Source organism: Pelodiscus sinensis, unplaced genomic scaffold (genome assembly GCF_049634645.1).
Source record: "Pelodiscus sinensis isolate JC-2024 unplaced genomic scaffold, ASM4963464v1 ctg55, whole genome shotgun sequence".
Classification (NCBI taxonomy): domain Eukaryota; kingdom Metazoa; phylum Chordata; order Testudines; family Trionychidae; genus Pelodiscus; species Pelodiscus sinensis.
Genome location: NW_027465994.1, coordinates 794747 through 815626, shown reverse-complemented (window position 1 = coordinate 815626; position 20880 = coordinate 794747). Strand labels below are relative to the sequence as shown.

General features: G+C 66.0%; 1 protein-coding gene and 1 long non-coding RNA gene across 8 annotated transcripts; one reads left to right on the top strand and one right to left on the bottom strand.

Annotated features, from left to right (window-relative positions):
- Positions 1–3011: 3011 nt before the first annotated feature.
- On the bottom strand, positions 3012–15386 carry N4BP3 (NEDD4 binding protein 3). 7 transcript variants are annotated; one of them, XM_075917891.1, is made up of 6 exons: positions 11981–12157; positions 9965–10147; positions 6247–6672; positions 5362–5922; positions 4816–5070; positions 3012–4510 (listed from the first exon to the last, which is right to left on the bottom strand). In XM_075917891.1, the coding sequence occupies exons 3-6, from the start codon at positions 6640–6642 to the stop codon at positions 3971–3973; spliced, it is 1752 nt and encodes a 583-aa protein (XP_075774006.1). In that variant the 5' UTR covers positions 6643–6672; positions 9965–10147; positions 11981–12157; the 3' UTR covers positions 3012–3970. The 7 variants fall into 7 exon arrangements, with proteins under 7 accessions (XP_075774006.1, XP_075774007.1, XP_075774011.1 ...); XM_075917892.1 differs by having other exon boundaries at positions 9965–10144; XM_075917896.1 differs by lacking the exons at positions 9965–10147; positions 11981–12157 and adding an exon at positions 15237–15386.
- A 1459-nt stretch (positions 15387–16845) lies between these two features.
- LOC142825761 (uncharacterized) lies at positions 16846–19260 on the top strand. The gene is made up of 3 exons (XR_012900110.1): positions 16846–17099; positions 17808–17982; positions 19115–19260. It is a non-coding gene; the product is annotated as an uncharacterized LOC142825761 (long non-coding RNA).
- The last annotated feature ends 1620 nt before the right edge of the window (positions 19261–20880 follow it).

Genomic DNA, 20880 nt, shown 5'->3' with positions numbered 1-20880 from the left:
GGGACAATGCTGTGTGAAGGAGGGGGGCACAGGATGGTGGGGGGGGCAGTGCTGGAGGGAGGGGGATGCAGGGACCATTGCATAGAGGGGGAGGGACAATGCTGTGTGAAGGAGGGGGGCACAGGATGGTGGGGGGGGCAGTGCTGGAGGGAGGGGGATGCAGGGACCATTGCATAGAGGGGGAGGGACAATGCTGTGTGGAGGAGGGGGGGACAGGATGGTGCTGGGGGGGCAGTGCTGGAGGGAGGGGGATGCAGGGACCATTGCATAGAGGGGGAGGGACAATGCTGTGTGGAGGAGGGGGGACAGGATGGTGGGGGGGGGGCAGTGCTTGCAGAGAGGAGGGCACCAAGGCCCAGGCAGGCTCTGCTGGGAGGAGGAGCCAAAGCCTGGTGGGTCAGTACCAAGCAGGGACCATTCATGGTCTCCTGCCCTTGGTTCTTCCCCCCTCCCCCAGGGCCTGGAGTCCCTGACCTGTGCCATGGCCAAGGCACATCTGCTCCGCTGCTCAGGCCCAGGGCTGCAGCTGCGCCCCAGCCTGTGTCGCATGCCAGGCCCTGGGAAAGGGGCCAGGGCAGGGATCCCCGGGCCCAGGGGTCTGCCATGGGCCCACCCCCTGCTCAGAGCTGCCAGGTGAGCCCAAGGAAGCACAGATGGCTGCTCTGGGCACAAGCACCTGTGAGCAGAGTTGCCAGTGGCACATGGGGTGGGCACAGCAGCCTGGCCTGGGCAAATCTCTGGGGAGAAGACATGCAGCATGCCAGCGAGGGCAAGGCAGCAGCTTGGCTCAGGGACAGGACTGGGACTTCCCCTCTCCACTGGCCAGCCCCCACCTGCAGGGCAAGGATAGCCAGCCTGGGACCCAGGGACTGCAAGCAGTGCTATGAGGCTGAGTAGGAAGAACAAACATCCTGCAGCACCAGCATGTTTCCATGAACGCTGGACCAAGCCCTACGGAACATGCACCGCTGGCTTGGCCTCACCAGCAGCATCCATGCAGCTCTGCCTAGTGCTCTAAGGCAGCAGGGCAGGTTCCACAGGCGCCCTGGGTTGCACAATGCAGCTGGGCTCAGAGATGCTGGCAGTGCAGGTTTGTCCACACGAGCCTGACAGCCTTAGGGTCCCCAGTGAGGACAAGCTGCTCTGCAGTGCCTTTGGGGAAGGGCCCCCCGCACAGCAGTGCCAGCTCCCATCTCCCATGAATCAGTGGGGTGGAATTCAGGAAACTGGTTTTGCCACCAAGCCAGCAATCTAAACACCAGGTTCTTCCTGAGACGCGTGACTCTGCCCCATGGCATCTGGAGCTTGGTTTCTGGCTTCCCTGCCAAGTTTTGGTGCCGCCCTCTCCTGGTCCCACCTCACCTCCCCACGGCGCTAATTGCTGGGTGTCAACCGCCTGCAAGGATCAGAGCCCTGGCCTGATGTGGCCACCAGCAAGCAAATGAGACTGCAACAGTCAGCTGGTCCAGCACAACAGAGCAGGACCCTGCCCCTCCAAGCCACGCCCAAGACGCAGGGGCTGGTGCCAGGCCTCCCCATGACAAGGGTGATTTAACGCCACTGGCCAGTGGCTGAGGGTACTAGAGCGGTTGGCATCTTGAGAGAGGTCCTGCCAGGAGGAGGCCGAAGAGACTGACCCTGCTGGTCTCTAAGGGGGGCGGGGAGGGAATGATCCTTAGCCACAGCGAAAAGGTCAAGGGCAGCTACAGCTGCAGCCGCAGCCACTCCACAAAACACTCACTCCACACCACCTGCTGCCTACAGCCAGGACTGGAGCCAGTGCACCACGGAAAGGAGCCAGAGCCCGCCCCTAGCCCCCCCTCTGGGAGCACAGCCAGAGCCCGCCCCTAGCCCCCCCCTCTGGGAGCACAGCCAGAGCCCGTCCCCAGCCCCCCCCTCTGGGAGCACAGCCAGAGCCCGGCCCCTAGCCCCCCCCTCTGGGAGCACAGCCAGAGCCCGCCCCTAGCCTCCCCTCTGGGAGCACAGCCAGAGCCCGCCCCCAGCCCCCCCCTCTGGGAGCACAGCCAGAGCCCGCCCCCAGCCCCCCCCTCTGGGAGCACAGCCAGAGCCAGCCCCCAGCCCCCCCCTCTGGGAGCACAGCCAGAGCCCGCCCCCAGCCCCCCCCTCTGGGAGCACAGCCAGAGCCAGCCCCTAGCCCCCCCTCTGGGAGCACAGCCAGAGCCCGCCCCCAGCCCCCCCCTCTGGGAGCACAGCCAGAGCCCGCCCCCAGCCCCCCCCTCTGGGAGCACAGCCAGAGCCCGTCCCCAGCCCCCCCCTCTGGGAGCACAGCCAGAGCCCGCCCCTAGCCCCCCCCTCTGGGAGCACAGCCAGAGCCCGTCCCCAGCCCCCCCCTCTGGGAGCACAGCCAGAGCCCGCCCCCAGCCCCCCCCTCTGGGAGCACAGCCAGAGCCCGCCCCTAGACCCCCCCCCTCTGGGAGCACAGCCAGAGCCCGCCCCTAGCCTCCCCCTCTGGGAGCACAGCCAGAGCCCGCCCCCAGCCTCCCCCTCTGGGAGCACAGCCAGAGCCCGTCCCCAGCCCCCCCCTCTGGGAGCACAGCCAGAGCCCGTCCCCAGCCCCCCCCTCTGGGAGCACAGCCAGAGCCCGCCCCCAGCCCCCCCCCTCTGGGAGCACAGCCAGAGCCCGCCCCCAGCCCCCCCCCTCTGGGAGCACAGCCAGAGCCAGCCCCTAGCCCCCCCTCTGGGAGCACAGCCAGAGCCCGCCCCCAGCCCCCCCCTCTGGGAGCACAGCCAGAGCCCGCCCCTAGCCCCCCCTCTGGGAGCACAGCCAGAGCCAGCCCCTAGCCCCCCCTCTGGGAGCACAGCCCCACTTCCCAGGCTCTCCCTAAACAGAGCACTGGCTGCAGCACCAGCCTGGGTGGTGGGAAAATACCAGCTTTATTGCTGCCCTAGACTGTACAGCGGGAGGCCTGTAACTTGCCCACGTGAGCACCATGGGCAGCTGCTGGGGCCACCCCCCTGCAGGAGAGAGAAGCAGCCACAGGAGCCAGAAGTACCAAATTGCGATTTATTCCAGGAGAGGCTGAGTACAGCTTTGCCAGGCCTGGACCTTCATATCCAGAGCCCAGCCAATCACAGGCACCCAGCCCTCCACTCCCCATGGTGCTAGACAGTCCCTGCCTACCCTCAGCGCCAACCCCAGCCTATCTCCTGGTGAAAGGCTTTGCTCCCCTGGGTGCTGCAGCTGAGTGGAGGGGAAACTGACCAGACCTTCCCCCTCACTGCCTGTGAGCCCACCAGGTGCTCTCGCTCTGCATGGGCAGGTCCCCCCGCTCCTCCCCCAGCCAGGGTTGGGCTGCTGGGGGAAGTTTCTTCATCCATCTGATCCCAGTAGGCATGTGCTCCTGCCCCCCAGGCGGCTGGGTCAGAACAGGGGGCAGGCCTGAGCCACGTGCATCTCGCTGGCAGCAGCTGCTTCCCAGCCCCCTTCTCTACGGCAGGATACAGACCCCAGCTCCGAAGCCCCCAGGCAGAGGGCACCGCCCCGGGTGGCGCACAGCCTCTGCACCTGCCTCCCGTGGCAGGAGCCTTGCAGTGACTCCCTTTTGGAGTTTCTGCAGCAGGAGGACCAAGTGTGGGGCAGCTCTAGCCCAGGCTGGAACTGCTCCACAGCATCCAGATTTCACACTGCCCAGAGGCCTCAAGCCCCACGGGCAGGCTACTTACATGGCGCCCAGGGCCTGCAGCTCTCCCGAGGGCATGCAGCAAGACTGGCAGGCATGCAGTGCGGACAGCGTAAGGAGAGGGCCAGAGCGGGGGGGAGGAAGCACAGGCTGCCCCACAATGCTGGGCGGTGAGAATGACAGTGCAACCCTGCACAGAGAGCCGCAGCACTCGCTCCCCAGTGTTCACAGCATCGCCAGTCTGCAGTGGAACCCACAAGCCCCAGGTGCTGCCTGGCTGCCAGCCCAAGAGCTCTTGCCCTTCCGCAACCGAGCTGCTGGCTTCCCATTCAGATCTTGGAAGCCTCGCCACTCTCGATCCAGGGCGAGTCGGTGTCAGCCTCTCGGGGCTCGGCCCGTAACTGCCGCAGCTCCCGCTCCAGCGCCTGGCTGCGGTGGTACATCTCCATGTAGCCAGCCTGGATCTCCCGCTGGTAGCGCAGCACTTTCTCCTTCTCCTCCTGCCAGGTTTTGCGCTCCAGCTCAAAGTTCACAGCCTGCAGCTGGCCCTGGCGCCGTGCCCGCAGCAGCTCTGCCCACAGCCACGCCACCTGCCTCTCCGGGGGCTCCGCACTCTCGCCGTGAAGCCCCCAGCACTTGGAGTCGTCAGTTTCACAGCCAGAGAAGTCCTGGCAGCCTGGCATAGGAGCATCCCCCAGAGGTGAGTCCCCTAGCTGGGCCAGCTGAGAGTCCTTGGCTTGCACCTCAGCCTGGGCCTCCCGCAGCTGGGTCTTCAGGCTGAAGATCTCACTGAGCTTCTGGGCCATCTCTTCCTGGGACTCCCGAAGCTGCTGCTTGAGCAGGGAGATCTCAGCTGCCTTCTGACAAACCTGCAGGAGATGCGGGGAAGGGCAGAGCTAGCCCGGGACGCACGGGGAGGGCGGGCGGTGCCTCGCGATAGGAGCCCCCCCCTCAATTCCAGCGCTGCCCAGCAGGGTGGAGCGGGGGCCCTGCCCGCAGTGGCGCAGAAAGAGGCTTTGCAGCCTGTGGAGGCTCAGGCACTCTGCCCCGCCCTGCGCCCGAGATCCTCCACACAGCACCCCAGCTTCTGCAGCTGCAGCCTGTGTGGGGCAGGCCCGGCCTGGGGGCGCTGGCCCAGCTGTGGGGGCAGAAGGGGGAGGGGCTTGTTACTCACCTCCCACCTGGTCTCTTCCAGCTTGGGGCTGACAGGGTCGCACTGCTGCTGCCGCCGCAGCTCCTCGCACTGGCCCTGGTGCAGGCTCAGCTCCTCCTGCAGCCGCCTCTTCTCCTGCTGCGCTTTGTAGAGCTGCAGCTGCAGCGCCCGCTGGCTGCGCTGGGCCTGCTGGGTCACCTGCTGCACTTTGGCCACGTACATCTGCTTCAGCTCGTCCAGCGCATCCAGCCACAGGCGTTGCCTGTCCTCAAACACCTGCGGGCACAAGGCAGGGCTCCACCGCACAGCCGGGCTCGCACTACTACGAGGTTCCAGGCTGGCCAGCTGCTCCACGGGCCACCCCGGCTCCCTCCCCTGGGCGCAAGGGGAAAAGGTTTCCTAGGCCAGTGTCTCCGGAGCAAGCCCAATGCTCTGGAATGGGAGCAGCAAAGCCCAGGCTCCAAGCTGCCCAGCTGGCGCAGTGCTCCAGGGAGTCCCAGGCCAGGCAAGGAGGGGCCCTGGGATGGGGGTGGGAAGCACGCCTCAGGCCAGCCCCACTGCACTCACCTGTGCGAAGGGGTCGTCAGTCTCGCTGAGGCTCCTCTTCAGCTGCCACAGCTCCCCGCTCTTCTCCTGCAGCCGGTCCTCCAGGTGCTTCAGCACATCCTCCAGGGAGGTGAAATCGGAGGGGGGTGGGGACTCCCCGGAGCTCTGCAGGCGGCTCAGCGTGGCCATGCTCTTGCAGGACAGAGGCGCTTTCTCCACTGCCAGAGGGTCTTTGGGGCCCCGGGAGCCCCGGTCAAGGGAGCCCCCAATGTGGTTGATGTGGCCCATGGAGGCGCTGAGCTGACCCGGGGCAGGTCTAAAGCAGGGCGGGTAGGAGGGGAAGCTCTGGACGGAGTTGTGGCTGGAGTTGGAGGCCTCCTCCAAGCTGATGGTGTGCAGCAGGTGGGTGCGCAGGGGGCCGTGCTGGGAGGAGGCCCCCGTGCAGGTGCTGCTCTGGGACAGGAGGGTGTGCAGGCTCCCGTTGCTCTTTGACAGCTTCTGCCCTTTCGAGGAGGCCAGGCCCTGCATGGAGACCAGGCCTTTCCCAGCCACGGCCTTGAAGGCAGACGGCCTGATCCGACACTGAAAGACACAGAACCGGGGTCAGGCTGGTCTCCAGAGCCACCCCCAGGAGCTGCGCCCCAGTCTGTCTTCCCCGCTGCAGGATGGCTCAGGGCTGCCCCACCCCTTTGCCCTGGACACAGACGTGACATTTAGGTACAAGGACCTTCAAGCCTCTGCTGCATGCCATGCACAGGCCCATCGCCATGGTATCAGGCCTCCCAGCTGGGACTAGGGGACTCTCCAGAAGAGCCCCCAGTACACGTTCTGCACCAGCCTACGCCCATCGGGCAGCCGCATTTCATGGAAACAGCCCTGCACCTAGCCTGCGGCCCAGGGCCTCACCTTGTCAAAGCGGCCGCGCTCAGGCAGCGAGCTCTTGGAGAAGTCGGCTCCCCGGTGACACCCGCGGGAGTAGCGGTCGGGGGACCAGTTCTCACGGTCGCTCTCGTAGTCCCCCAGCACCGGGTGCTTCCTCTCCGCCCGGGGCTCCCTCCTGGCCCCCGGCAGGTAGCTGAAGAGCTCCCGCTGGCTCGGGCCCTTGCGGAGCAGCCCGTCCGGCTGCCGGAAGCCCCGCGAGGCCCCCAGCGCCGCCCTCAGCTCCACCGGCGACAGGTCCTGCTTCTCCACCAGGCTGCCCACGCTGCCCATGCCGCAGCCGTAGCACCCCGAGGCGAGGGAGGGGTCAAGGAGGCAGTTGCCAGGGCCACAGGTCACAGGAGGGGCCTGTGCTGTTGCCATGGAGAATTAGACGGGCGCGTGGTGCCAGTGCTGCCAAAGGAGGAACCACAGTCAGCAAAGGGGCCGGCGGGCTCCCTCCCCGCAGCCCTGGCCTCCCAGCCAGCCGAGGGGAGGCAGAGGCCCCAGCACCCGCTCCAGCTGCCACCCCCTCACCAGCCGGGCCCCGAAGAGTCAGCCGGTGCCGCCGGGAGGACGCAGGACCCGCCGTTCAGCCTCTGCCCGGGGACCCTGCAGGAGCAGCCAGGGAGCAAGCAGGGTCCGGACCTGCCCCCGGGCAGCCTGCTGGGAAGGTCAGTCCACCCTAGCCCCCAGCCACGGAACAGCTGGCTCCCACACCCTGCTCCTCCGCCCGCCTGGGAAGGAGACGCAAACAAGCGCATGCCACCCAGCCGGGCAAGCCGGCTCCGAGCCGAGCCCGTGTCCCCTCCCCGGCTGCTTCCTGACAATCCGTTCAGGCCGGGCTCCGGGCCAGCAGCTGCATCTCCCGCCCCACCAAGGCCAATGAGCCTTCCAGGAGCAGGCTGCAGCTCGGGCAGAGCAGCCAAAGGGGATGCAGGGATCCAGCCCAGAGACACGGCTCCGTGGCCGGCCTGAGGCCAGCGCCTGGCAAACGGGGGCACAAGATCCCGCATCCGTCTTAGCTCCCCGTTGGCAGCTGCAGCAGAGGGGTCAAGGCCGGGCTGGGCTAGAGGCTCCTCCCAAGGAGCATGGGGCGGCGCTGGGAGCCAGTAGCACATACTGCAGCCCCCCTCTCTTCGGAGGAGCTGGGGCTGGGGCTGGCAGGAGAGAAGCCCGGCAGCTTTCAGCCTGGTGCTGCAGCCAGGTGCCACAGGGCCTCCCGGCTGGAGGCTGGGCCATTGCTGCAGCTGGAATGGGAAGTGGCTCCTCGCAGGAGTCAGGAACTCTCTCTGCGTGGGACTGCCCCTGCCCCGCTGACCTCACTGGCCAAGTCCCATGGGCTCAGGACAGGGATCCTGCCCCGCCTCTGCCTCCCGGGCCTGACCAGTCCACCGCAGCCCAAGCCAGCACGGGCTCCCCCGCCCGCCCTCACAGATGGACACTGAGGCAAAGCAGGCAGCAGGGGAGGCTGAAGCCAGCCTCCCGGTGCTGCCCCCAGGCGGCAGTCTCAGCCAGATGGGGAGGGGAGCAGGAACAGGAAGGACGGGAGACAGGAGGTGAGTTTCCCGGTTGCTCACACCAGGCCCTGCTGGGAGGAAACCCAGGAAGGAGGAAACTGAGGATGCTGCTTAGCAACTGTAGCCCCTTGCCCCCCGTGCGGGAACAGCCCCTGTGCCCCAGCCTGCACACACAGTGCACAGGGCTGCAGCCCTGCCTCCTCCCCCCAGTGCCCCACTCGCAGCCAGAGGGCCTGTGGCACGAGGAGTACTCGGCTGGGGGGCAGCCCTCGCTCCAGCACCCCGAAGGGCACTGCCCACTTGCTGCAAGCCCTGGAGACTGCCTCTGCCCGTGGAAAGTGGTCTCCGCGGTGCCACGGCCGAAGCCTGCAGTGAGTGGGCAGTGCCCTTCGGGGCGCTGGAGCGAGGACTGCAGCCCGAGCAGAGCCCCCTCCGCTCTTGCCAGGCCAGGCAGCCCGTGCAATGCTCACTGCTCAGAGCACGTCCCAGCCAAGAACCAGCAGGCAAAGGCTCCTATGGGAGCTGCCCGCGAGGCCATACTGCACGTGCTGGGAAAGCACAGGCAGCGCCAAGGCTCTCGCCCTCAGGTCCTTGCACCTGGGCATCTGGGGCAGACCTCAATGTCCGGGGGGGCTTGTCCAGGCTCAGCTGGGAGCGTGTTCAAAGCCACAGCACCACTGCAGCACGGAGATGGGAAGAGAGAAGGAAGGACCCAGATCCAGCCCAGCGCTGCCAGGGCCAGACCGATACCTGCTGGGGGCCCTGGATCAGGAGCTGCCCCGACCCAAGGAAGCTCCCAGCCCTGGGGTCACACCCCAGCTCTCTGCACTCAGCCATGCACACAAACAACTGCCACACACAGACCTGTCTGACAGCTCCCGCCTGGAGCCCAGCATCTGCTCCACCTTCCACGCTGGCGAGGAGGAGCCCTGCAGCAGGGCTCTGGCTCCTCAGTCCTCCCTGCCCCACGCCCTGAGGAAGCTGCTGGGACCAGACCCCACAGCCAGCCCCTGCCGGTGTCGGCCAAAGATGATCCCCGGAGCAGCTCAGCTTGCTCCCCAACACCTGTGGCCCGCTGCACCCTCCTCTGCCCTTCCTGAGAAGGGGTCTCTTGGCTGCAGGGGGAGGCACCATGCATTTCCAGGCCTCTCGGCCCTTCAGCCCCCTTCTGCAGCAGCCTCTCCCGGGGGCTCTGCACAGGCCCGCACAGACAGGGCTGTGGGAGACCCTGGGTGGAAAGAAACCCAAGCCGGCTCCAGCGCCCTGGCCACAGCATGCTACTCAAGAGGGGCTGCATCCCAAGGGAAGGTGCCCATCCACCGCGCAGGGCTGCACTGTGGGGGAGGGACAAACCGAGCCAGTCGCACGACACCACAAGCTGTGCTGAGCCAGGCACTGAGGCCGAACGAGGAAGCAGCTCCCCCAAGGCCACGCAGTCAGCCCCCCGGCACCTGCACAGGGACGGCTGGAGCTGGGAAGACGCTGCAGCCAGTGCCGTGCAGTCCGGGATTCACAGCGGCACAGCAGAGTGTGCAGCACGGAGCCGAGTCAAGCAGGGGGGCAAGACGGAGTTTTTGATCATCAGAGTCTGCTTGGATCCCTCCTCCCCAGCTCTTCACTCAGCCACCAGGCCTGCAGCGTGGGCAGCATTGCTGCCAGCTACCTGGAAGGGAACGGCTCAGCCCCAGGAGCTGGGCTTCGTTGGCTCTGCCAGGCTTCCTCTCCATGCCCTTGAGCGGCAGGGGACAGAAAGAACGGCTCAGCCAGGAGCCCGTCCCACCAGGGAGGCCACGCTTATTTTCCAAAACCTGGCCAGAATCTCAGCACTGGCTGGCAACACTAGGCAATGGCCGTGCAGCCCTTCTTACTCCAATGGGAATAGCCAGGGGCCCTCGGACACCCCTACCCCTCAGGGCAAGATGGGCACATCCCCGGGCAGCCACCAGACAGGAGCGCCAGACCATGCCAATGGCCCCTCCTGCTTCTAAGACAGACAGATCTTGTGGGTTATGCCACCCCCAGGGCAGCAAACAGCCCAGCTTGGGAACCCCACCGGAGCACCTCTGCTAACCGCCTGGCCTGTCAGCATCCCAGCTGCGATCCCACAGAGACCCACAGCCCAGCAGTGGCACCAAGACCCTCGGTGTCCCTAGCCCGACTCCCACCTGTCCCATGCTCCCCCTCACCTCGCCATGTGCAGAAACCCACTAGCAGGCTCCGTAACCCCAGCTCCGTGCTGCTCCCGGGCGGGGGTGGGACTCAAACCCACAATCCCAAGCTCCGGAGGCTGATGCCTGAACAGGCGGACGGGAGTGCAGATCACCTGAGCTCTACCGTGAGCGCAGCGCTCCAAAGGCGGGACACACCTGCTGGGGGTGGGGAATCCGGGTAGATGCCAACGTACTGCATGAGCCACGCACCCCCTTGCTGCCCATCCCGTGCCAGGGCCCCATGCAAAGGGGCTGAGGTCAGAGCGGGGCGAAAGGACTGATAATCCCGGCCCCCCCCAGAGAACAGGCAGGTAGGGCTGCAGCAGCTGAAACCCAGCCCCCCTCCTGCGCAAGGGGTCCCCTTTCCTCCAGAGCGGCCCTCCTGGGGCTGCAGGCCCGGCTCAGAGCAGGAGAGGGGACCCCGAGGCCATGTTCTCTGGGTGCCTGAAGCACCTCGTACAGTCAGTTCACCCGGCTCCCCTGGGCCCCTCTTCGCCCCCATCCGTGGGGCTCGCTCGCAGCCGGAGCACGAGGCCACGGGATCTAACCACTGAGCCGGACTGCCGGCAAGCAAGGGAGACCCCAGCCCGCCTTCGAGCGCTCTGCCACGGGGGCTCATTGCAGTCAGCGACCCAGCGCCCCGGCTCACAGCCTGCCAGCCTGGTCCCCCGCACGCTCCCCCCCTTCCGGCTAGCACCATGACCCCAGCACACGCCCCGCTCCGGCCCCCCGGACCTGCCCCTCCCACTCCGGCCCAGACCCCCCAACTCTTGCACACTCCCCGCTCCGGCCCCCCGGGCCTCCCCCCCCCACTCCGGCCCCGACCCCGCACACTCCCCGCTCCGGGCAACCCCCCCACTCCGGCCCCGACCCCGCACGCTCCCCGCTCCGGGTAACCCCCCCCACTCCGGCCCCGCCCCCGCACGCTCCCGGCTCCGGGCAACCCCCCCACTCCGGCCCCGACCCCGACCCCGCACGCTCCCCGCTCCGGGTAACCCCCCCACTCCGGCTCCGGCCCCGCCCCTCGCACGCTCCCCGCTCCGGGTAACCCCCCCACTCCGACCCCGACCCCGCACGCTCCCGGCTCCGGGTAACCCCCCCACTCCGGCCCCGACCCCGCACGCTCCCGGCTCCGGGTAACCCCCGCACTCCGGCCCCGACCCCGCACGCTCCCCGCTCCGGGTAACCCCCCCCACTCCGGCCCCGACCCCGCACGCTCCCGGCCCCGGGCAACCCCCCCACTCCGGCCCCGACCCCGCACGCTCCCCGCTCCGGGTAACCCCCCCACTCCGGCCCCGACCCCGCACGCTCCCGGCTCCGGGCAACCCCCCCACTCCGGCCCCGACCCCGACCCCGCACGCTCCCCGCTCCGGGTAACCCCCCCACTCCGGCCCCGGCCCCGACCCCGCACGCTCCCCGCTCCGGGTAACCCCCCCACTCCGACCCCGACCCCGCACGCTCCCGGCTCCGGGTAACCCCCCCACTCCGGCCCCGACCCCGCACGCTCCCGGCTCCGGGTAACCCCCCCACTCCGACCCCGACCCCGCACGCTCCCGGCAACCCCCCCACTCCGGCCCCGACCCCGCACGCTCCCCGCTCCGGGTAACCCCCCCACTCCGGCCCCGACCCCGCACGCTCCCCGCTCCGGGTAACCCCCCCACTCCGACCCCGACCCCGCACGCTCCCGGCTCCGGGTAACCCCCCCACTCCGACCCCGACCCCGCACGCTCCCGGCTCCGGGTAACCCCCCCACTCCGACCCCGACCCCGCACGCTCCCGGCTCCGGGTAACCCCCGCACTCCGGCCCCGACCCCGCACGCTCCCGGCTCCGGGTAACCCCCCCACTCCGGCCCCGACCCCGCACGCTCCCCGCTCCGGGTGACCCCCCCACTCCGGCTCCGGCCCCGCCCCTCGCACGCTCCCCGGGTCCGACCCAGGTGCTCGGCGCGGGCCGGGCTCGCGGGACACGTGCCCACGGGGCCCGGGACTCACCATGCTCCCGGCGCGGGCTCCGCGCGGCTCCTGCAGCTCAGCCGGGGCGGCGGCAAAACCCGGCCTGGAAGCGGCCCCCGCCCGCGGCTGCCCTGGGAACGCGGCGCGGCAAAGCCCGGCCTGGATCGCGGCCCGGGGCGGGGCCCCGGCGACAAAGGGGCCGGCGCGTGGGAGGCGCCCGCGGGGATCAGCGCCCTTTAGAGCAGGGTTCCTGCTGGGCCTAGCCTGGGAGTCCTGGGACAAGTCCCAGAGCAGCTCACCAGGAACAGCAGATCCATCCCTCCATGCTGCCGCTTGGTGACTCCGTGCCTCAGTTTCCCCCCTTTGCATAAAGGAGAGAATCCTTCCCTCCTGAGGAGCAGGGGGGATTATGTGGCTTGACCCAGAGATGTTCCCAATTCACTGGGAGCCCTGGCTGGCAGGTGCTAGAGATGGGTAGAAGGCTGCAGCTATTAAACAGAGCTGAGTGAACAAGCCCTGTCCCTGCAGAAGGCACAGGCAGAGATAGGCAGGGACATGTGCACGGCAGGCTGCCTCCAGCCCTGCCTCCAGCTGTTTACAGGAGCAGCATCACCACTTCCACCTGTGTCCTTGCACATCTGGAGCCAGAGCTGATGGGAGGCTGTGAGCCACACAGTCCATTCCAAGGCCAAATGGTGCTAGACCTCCCTGCCCCCTCGCAGGGGAAGCAGGAACTTGTAATCAGCCCTGTCCAGAGAGCACCCAGCCCCGTGGGAGCACCTGGCTCACCTTCCTGCATGTGTGCTTAGGCCTGGTGGAGCTGGGTGACAAGGCTTGGCTCGCCACAGGTGTACGTGTGCAGTTCAGCGCTGCCAGGACTTGTTCACTGCAGCCTCAGGGCTCAGCACCTGGTCATGTATCATCAGGATTCACATTGTGAAACCTCTGAAGTTGATGACAGGAAACAGCACTGGCCAGGGAGCAGCCAGAATTCCCAGCCACACACAGGCCAGGGCCTGGACGCATGCCTAGGACGCCCCACCCCCAAGCTGCAGTGACAGGGCTCCATTTATAAAGAGCACGTTGTCAACACCAGACGCAGTGGCACCTCTCTCACTTCTCCCTGGAAGCCTTGATTGCTGAGTGCTCGTGGGCGAGATCCCTGACAGCCCTTTCAGCAGCAGTAATTTTAGAATCTGGCCTTCCTGTGAGGAGGCTGCGTGCAGAGCCCTGATTGTGCTGTGTGAGGAGGGGGGCAGGGCCGCACAAGGGCTTTTTGCAAACGTGCTTCAGCGCACGGGGAGGGGTGGCTCCAAGGGCTGGGTGTCGCCAGCTCACTGGGGTGGCAGCTGAAGGGTCTCACTGGGAATCTCAGGGTGCCGCTGCTGCTCCCATTGCCAGTTGCACAGGACTCTGCACAGCACTGAGCTCCTGCTCCTGGCGACACCTGCCGGCTTTAGTCAGGAGATGGGCACAATCAGACCTGCTCACGCCCACCTGGGGCCTGGCTTCGTTACTTCGCCTCCCCTCCCCAGCTGCTACTGGCTCTGAGTCAGGAGTCTGGAGCATGTGGATGGTTGCTCCAGAGACAAGGATGCAAATGCTACCGCTCATTCCGAAACAGGGAGCCAAGCAAAGCCCCAGCACCTTCTCACTCAGTAACGCCACACACGACCCAGCACAGGGCAGGCACACACCAGAGCTACCAGGGCCAGAAGCTCACCCCTTGGAAGCCAATAGCCTTGTTTACTGGGGCCTGACTGCCGTTGCTAATGTTCTCAGTTAAGCCACAGGCAGGGGCAAGTCAGCATTGCCCTGCAGCCAGGGGAAAACGTAGGCCTGGCCTGAGCTTCCCTGAGGAACACCCCAGTCCCATAGCATCTGGGGCTGGAAGAGCCAGAGAAGGGCAGGATGGATCGGGGGAGGATGGAGACCTGGCCCAAGTGTTCTTACATCCTGGTGAGTCTGCAGCCCGGAAATGGCCTGTAAGCCTCTTCACACATGCTCACTCGTACCCATGTGCACACAACTTGGCCTCAGCCATCTCCGTCTTTTCAGAAGTCCCCTCAATGAAATGTGCTTCCTTCTGTCCGTGAGCCTCCAACGCTCTGCGGTTAGTGCCATAACATGTGGAAAGACCCAGTTTGCACAAGGGCCTTTACACAATGGAAAGCTGCACTAGGGACTGTTCAGAAACACCCACACTTGGGTGCGGATTGCATCTTGTGCAGCCACCAGCGTAGTCCTGCAGTTTGTCTGGGAAGCAGGGCAGTCTGTCCAATGCATCTTGTGGGCCAAAAGCTGTCTCTGTCGGTGGGCTGTCTTGGGGCACGGATCTGCCTTGTAATGTCCGCCCAGCTAGGTGGCATCTACACTTGCAGCTTCTTGCATGAGAAATATGCAAATGAGGCTAAGCGTGGAATATCGCCAAGCCTCATTTGCATAGCTAATGAGCCACCATTTTTGCAGAAGAGGCTGTTGCGCCAGAAGATCCTGTCTACACTGCCCCTCTTGCACAAGAAAAAACCTCTTGTGCAATGCCGCTATGCCGATTATTTTCAGGAATAAGGGCATTGCACAAGAGGGGTTTTCTTGCGCAAGAAGGGGCAGTGTAGACAGGATCTTCTGGCGCAACAGCCTCTTCTGCAGAAATGGCGGCTCATTAACTATGCAAATGAGGCTCGGCGATATTCCACACAGCCTCATTTGCATATTTCTCACGCAAGAAGTCATGAGTGTAGATATAGCCCTAGGCTCTGTGTAGACTGGCAAGTTTTTCCGCAAAAGCAGGCAATTTTGCAGAAAAACTTGCCAGCTGTCTACACTGGCCGCTTGAATTTCCGCAAGAACAATGCCGATCTCATGTAAGATTGTCAGTGTTCTTGCGGAAATGCTATGCTGCTCCCGTTCGGGCAAAAGCCCTCTTGTGCAAATGCTTTTGTGCAAGAGGGCCAGTGTAGACAATGCGGTATTGTTTTGCGCAAAAAAGCCCCGATTGCAAAAATGGCGATTGGGGCTTTCTTGTGCAAAACCGCGTCTAGATTGGCACGGACGCTCTTCTGCAAAAAGCGCTTTTGTGTTAAAGCGTCCGTGCCAATCTAGACGCTCTTTTCCGAAAATGCTTTTAACGGAAAAACTTTTCCATTAAAAGCATTTGCAGAAAACCATGCCAGTGTAGACGTAGCCCTAGTGTGTTGCAGGAGCAATAGGCATCTCCCAGTAGGGTAAAGTCCCCTTGCAGCACAGTCTAGTGACCCACGTGTGCACATACTCCCACTTCGTATCCCCAGCTTACCAGGCAGCACAGAGAGGTGCATACTGCAGCGCATGGTCACCCCACCAACTTCACTGCCTCAGCCTCGTCAGGCTGTGCGGACCCGGCAGAGCTCGTCCTTGGACCCTGCTGCTGCAAACCCCTCAGGTCCCTTCTCGCTGGCAGTGGCCTGGCTCCAGCCAGTGGCGCTTGTCACCATCTAGGCTAGAGGCAGGGAACTGGTTTGAGTGGCAGTTGCTCATCCAGTTTCCCCTTCCCAGCCTTGCCCACCTCGGGGGGGGGGGGGGGGGGGAGGGCTCCCTGCAGACAGCGGCAGGACAGCCAGAGGCAGAGGCAGAGCTCTGCACTTAGCCCATCGGCTGCCAGGCCTTTCCGGGCTCAGGAATCGCACTGGCACCTCGGGGGAACCCTGCGCGAGTGCACTAGCCACTAGGCAACGCGGCCCTGGCCCCGCCCTCCTGCGCTGGGACGGGCGGGGGAGGCAGAGCCACGTCCTGGCAATGGGGCGCTGCCTGGGCCCCCGGCCCCGCGACACGTGCTAACCACGCCGGGGCCCAAGAGCCCCGCCCCCGCGGCTCCCGGGCCCCGCCCCCTGCCCGGCTCTCAGACCCCGCCTACGCCGCTCTGTGACGTTAGCACGGAGGCGTGTCGGTGCCACGTGGGCGGGCGCAGGGGAGCCCCATGGAGGCGAAGTTGAGCAGAGCTCCCGGGTTCCAGAGCCCCCGTCCGGGGTAAAGGCCCCCCCCCGGGCAACGTGCCCCCCCCGACTCCCCCCCGGGCAACGTGCCCCCCCCCGACTGCCCCTCCCCGAGGGCAACGTGCCCCCCCCGACTCCCCCCCGGGAAACGTGCCCCCCCTCTCCCCCCCGGGAAACGTGCCCCCCCCCACCGACTGCCCCTCCCCGAGGGCAACGTGCCCCACCCCTCCCCGACTCCCCCCCCGGGAAACGTGCCCCCCCCACCGACTGCCCCTCCCCGAGGGCAACGTGCCCCCCCCGACTCCCCCCCCGGGCAACGTGCCCCCCCTCTCCCCACCGGGAAACGTGCCCCACCCCGACTGCCCCTCCCCGAGGGCAACGTGCCCCCCCCCGGACTCCTCCCCCGGGCAACGTGCCCCACCCCCTCACCGACTGCCCCCCCAGGGCAACACGCCCCACCCCCTCACCGACTGCCCCCCCTTAGGGCAACGTGCCCCACCCCCTCACCGACTGCCCCCCTTAGGGCAACGTGCCCCCCCCCGACTCCTCCCCCGGGCAACGTGCCCCACCCCCTCACCGACTGCCCCCCCAGGGCAACACGCCCCACCCCCTCACCGACTGCCCCCCCCTTAGGGCAACACGCCCCACCCCCCTCACCAACTGCCCCCCCCAGGGCAACACGCCCCACCCCCTCACTGACTAGCTCCTCTCTCCCTGTCCCCCACCAAGGTCTTGGGCCCCCTCCAGACACAGGGCTCCAGTCTGGCTGCACTAGGAACATGGGCAGGTGCCATGGGAGTCAGCCAGGCCCTGGTGGGTCTAGTCCCTGCTGGCTCCTGGGGATCTCAGCCCATAGTAGGCGCAGGGCCGGGCTCTGTCCTGCAGGCTGACAGTCGGAGGAGTGGCAGCCAACTCACCTCCGTGTGGCCGTCCTGCGTGCCCGCTTGCTGCGGGCCAAGGGGGGCGCCAGCTCCAGCAGCCCCTACGTGGTCATCCAGCTGCAGAAGCAGAAATACGTGACGGCAGTGGTGCCCACAAGCTGGCCCGAGAGGCGGGAGTGCACGCTCCAGGTGCCCAGCAGGCTGGATGAGGGAGGAGCACAGCCTCGCCCTCACGGCCATGCACCGCTCTCCCTGGCACTTCGACCGGTTTCTGGGCCGGCCCCGCTGTTCCGCGACAAGGCACGAGTGAGTGTCTCCCACAAGCCCCTGCCGCGCATGGGGAAGCACCTGCCTCCTTCCTACGGGGGTCAGCCCGTCAGCAGTGGAGGTCTGGCACACGCCCCCAGGGCCCTTCCTCCTGGGGTCCCAGAGCACAGGGCAGCCTTGTGGGGGTTGGGCTCTCTGCTGCCAGCATACATTGGAGTGGGGGTCTGAAATCCCCTCTGGCAGGGGCCAAGGACTGATCCAGGGGAAGGCGAAGACCCATTCAGTGCCCCTGGCCAGGCGCGTGGTGGGTGTGGGCCTGCCCGAGTGGCTGGGAAAAGGCCCCAGCTGGCCCCCTCAGGCTCCGGCATGGAGAGCCTGGGAGCAGGGTAAGGGAGAAGGGCAGGTGGGAAAGGTGAGGCAGGAGAGAGGTGCAGGGAGCTGAGTGGGGCTGGGGGAGGGTAGAGCCACTGTACCATGCGGGAAACTCTCCTGCCCTGTTCAGAAACTGAGAATCTGCTGCTGGCCCAGAAGGAAGCAGCTTTCCAGGCAGGGGCTTGGGAGGCGTAATTGCCTCTGGCCTGGCCAGCCAAGGCCTTGGCACACGGGTGGGGAGCCTGTGTGGCCGGGTGGCTTTCTGAAAGCAGGACTCAGCACAGCAGGTAGCTCCCATTCCCCCCAGGCCTGGCTGGGCTGAGCCCAAGTGGCTGGAGCAGCTTCCTCCACGGCTCACGGACTTGTCTGGCACAGGTGGTTCCGGCTGCAGTCCAAGCGTGGCAGACCGGACAAGGTGCGCGGGCAGCTGCAGCTCGAGCTCCAGTTCATGCAGATCCTGTCTCCGGGCAGCGAGTCAGCACTCAGCACCCAAGGGCCACGGTCCCTCCTCACTAAGCTCCGCAGCAGCATCCCAGGCAGAAGAAACAAGGTTTATCACGAGTCCCGATCCCGTTCCTTGTGCATGGTACGGGGCATCCCTGGCCAGCAGCCTGGCAGCAGAGCAATAGCCATTTACCCTGGAGACGGTGTCCAGTGGAGTTTTGCAAGCAGCTGAGCAGAACAGGCATCCATGTGCCCCACTCAGCTCTGGGTGCAGCCAGGAGGCTGCTGGGCTCCCAGGGGTGACCTGGCTGCCCCATGAGCATCTCAGAGAAAGAGGTTCAGCAGCACACTTGGAAGTGGGCACAATCCAGCTGGACTGTAGCACTGACCTCATGGAGTCAGGAGATGAGAGGGGCTAGGGCCCAGCTAGCCAGGACTGCACACAGCCCCTGGCTAGTGGCATGGGGCCACAGTTTAGAACATTGACAGGCCTAGGGAGGCAGAGCTCGCAGCATCTCACTCTGCTGCCCATGTGCATTCGCTCTGGCCAGAGCAACGACCAGGACTCTTCCTCTGCCACCATGCCTGTTGAACGGGATCCGCCAGCACTCATGGCCGGGGGCCACACTGGGCGTGAGTAGCTCCACTGGCAAGGAGGGGACAAGGGCTGAGCCTAGTTCCTGGGGCGGGAAGGGAAAGGGGCTTTCACCCCCAGCCGGCTCAGTAAGCCCCGAGATGGGGGTTTAGCCATGTCGAGAGCCTGATGCCTACATGAATGAGACCCCCATTGGCAAGGGGAGGCCCCAGAGGGTCTCCCCTCCCCACATGTAGCAGCACCAGGCAGGTTCCTACCCTGAGTCACCCCTCCATGGCTACACTCCTGGATTGCTGGACAGCTTCCCTTGCTCGGCACCACCCCTCGTTCCTTGCCACAGCTGCAGGCATCCAGCTAGTCCCTCTTCCCCCAGGAGCTCAGATTTATCCTGCATCCCCCCCTTGCCATGCAACGATGGACACCCAGCCCTGTGAATCGCTCTGCAGTGCCCCCAACTCACAGGTACCGCTGCCTCCACTCACGGGGGGCTCAGGGAACATGGTGCCCAGATTCCGCAGGGATGGGCACAGAACACCACCACAGGAAAAGGAGTGCTGCATTCCTGGTGCAACTCCAAAACACAGCACCTCTCCATCCCCTCCTCCCAGCCACGTCCCGCGTAACGCTGCTCTCTCCCCTCCAGCAGGCACGGCGCTCTGCCCTGCCAAGAGCTGCAGCTACGGGCCTTCCTCTCCCAGATCGGCTACGAAGCGCTGTCTGCCGCAGCCCAACACCCAGCTCTCTCTCCCAGCCAGTCTGGGCCCTGGGCCGTCCTGCAGTCCCCCAAGAAATCCCAGCCCCAGAAGGGGAACACCGAGTCCCTGGCTGCCTCAGGCCTCTTGCCCGCCCCGCCGTGGGTCACAGAAGGGTGGCAGCTGCCCACAAGAGGCACATGCCCTACCTCCCTTCAGGATGCGCCTTCCCCACCCAACCAGCACTCAGCAGCTGGGTGGTGCTGTGGCGAGCTCTGGGCACAGCTGCACCCAGAGGTGCCAGCTTGAGGCGCAAGCCCTGACCCGGGCGCTGCAGCTCCCCTCCCGGGTGCTTTACAAATTCACAGTGTGGAGCAGGAGCCACTGGCATGGCTGGTGATTCCACGGCGCACGGGTTAGCCCCCAGCCAGTCGCTCCAGCCCCTGGCACCGCCGAGGAGCTTGGAGACCTTTTACCCAGCAAGTGCTAGAGCTGAGCCTGAGCCCTTCACTCCCTCCCAACGCCAGAGACCTTCCTCTGTCCAAGGCAGCCAGGCCAGCCCCATCATCCCACCCCACCCCCTCCAGTTTGGGGGGCTGCTCCGCTCCCTGCTCCAGGGAGGAACCAGGGCCAGCCTTGCTTGGGGGAGCCTTGTAGTCCCAGCCCCCCTACGAGCCCATGGCCCTTTCCACCAAAGCAGAGCCAGCCCCACAGGCAGGCAAGGCTGCTGCTGCATTCACCACTGCCAGGCCCAGCCTGAGGGCTACGGGAGGCAGACACACCCTTGTGAGGGCTCACAGAGCTGCCTTTGCTTCCTCTCCCCCTCCCACCACAAGGGAAACAGGCTGGGGGGAGGGTAGACCTTTGGCAGCACAGAGCCCCTGGCAGCTGGTCACTAGCTGAGCACTGCAGACAGCAGACCCCGGGGATGCCACAGCTGCAGGGCCTGGCAAGCCTCGCTGCAGGCAGAAGGGCCAGTTCTCAGATCCCAAACCCAGCAGGGCCACCATGCTCATGTGTCCCACCTCCAGCCATACAGGGACCACAGGCCTGCCCCTTCCTGGAGCGGAGCAGTTAGAAAAGTGTCTCCTCGGGATTTACCAGTGGTGGAGAATCCCCCGACCAGCGGAAGCTGAATTACACTGCACCCCCAGAACAGGCAGGGGCCAGGTCCTGGCCCTCTTTCACCAGAACCACGGCTAGACCTGCTGCTCCCTGCGGCCGGCAGGCTCAGCTGGAGGTACAGGAAGCCCTGTGTCTGCAGAGGAGCCCTGGGCTGGATTCCTGCAGCCAGGTGATTAGCAGCCATTCCTCTCCAGGGGCAGACTGTATGGGGTTTCCTGCGCAGAGTGGGGAGAGAGCAGGGCAGTGGGGGGCACCCCATGGAGACGGCTGGGCATGACGCTACTGGTGCCCTCGGAGAATGCAGACTGTGAAACCAGACCTTACTCCACAGAAAGGAAGTGGGCAGGAGACCTGGCAGCTACAGGTTCAGGGAGCGGTGTAGCCACTAAGCCCCACTCCCTGCTGAAATGCCAGCCAGCCCCAGGGCCCCACTCCTCTCATGAGCCTCCATGCCTGGCCCCCTGCCCTGAGCACCGCAGTCCCAGTGGCCCTGCCAGGGAGCGGGGGATCTCCCAGCCCTGCTTCCCCTCTGACACAGAGCAGAGGGGGGTGATGCCTGCCCTCGGCTGCGGACGGGCACTGCATGGAGACC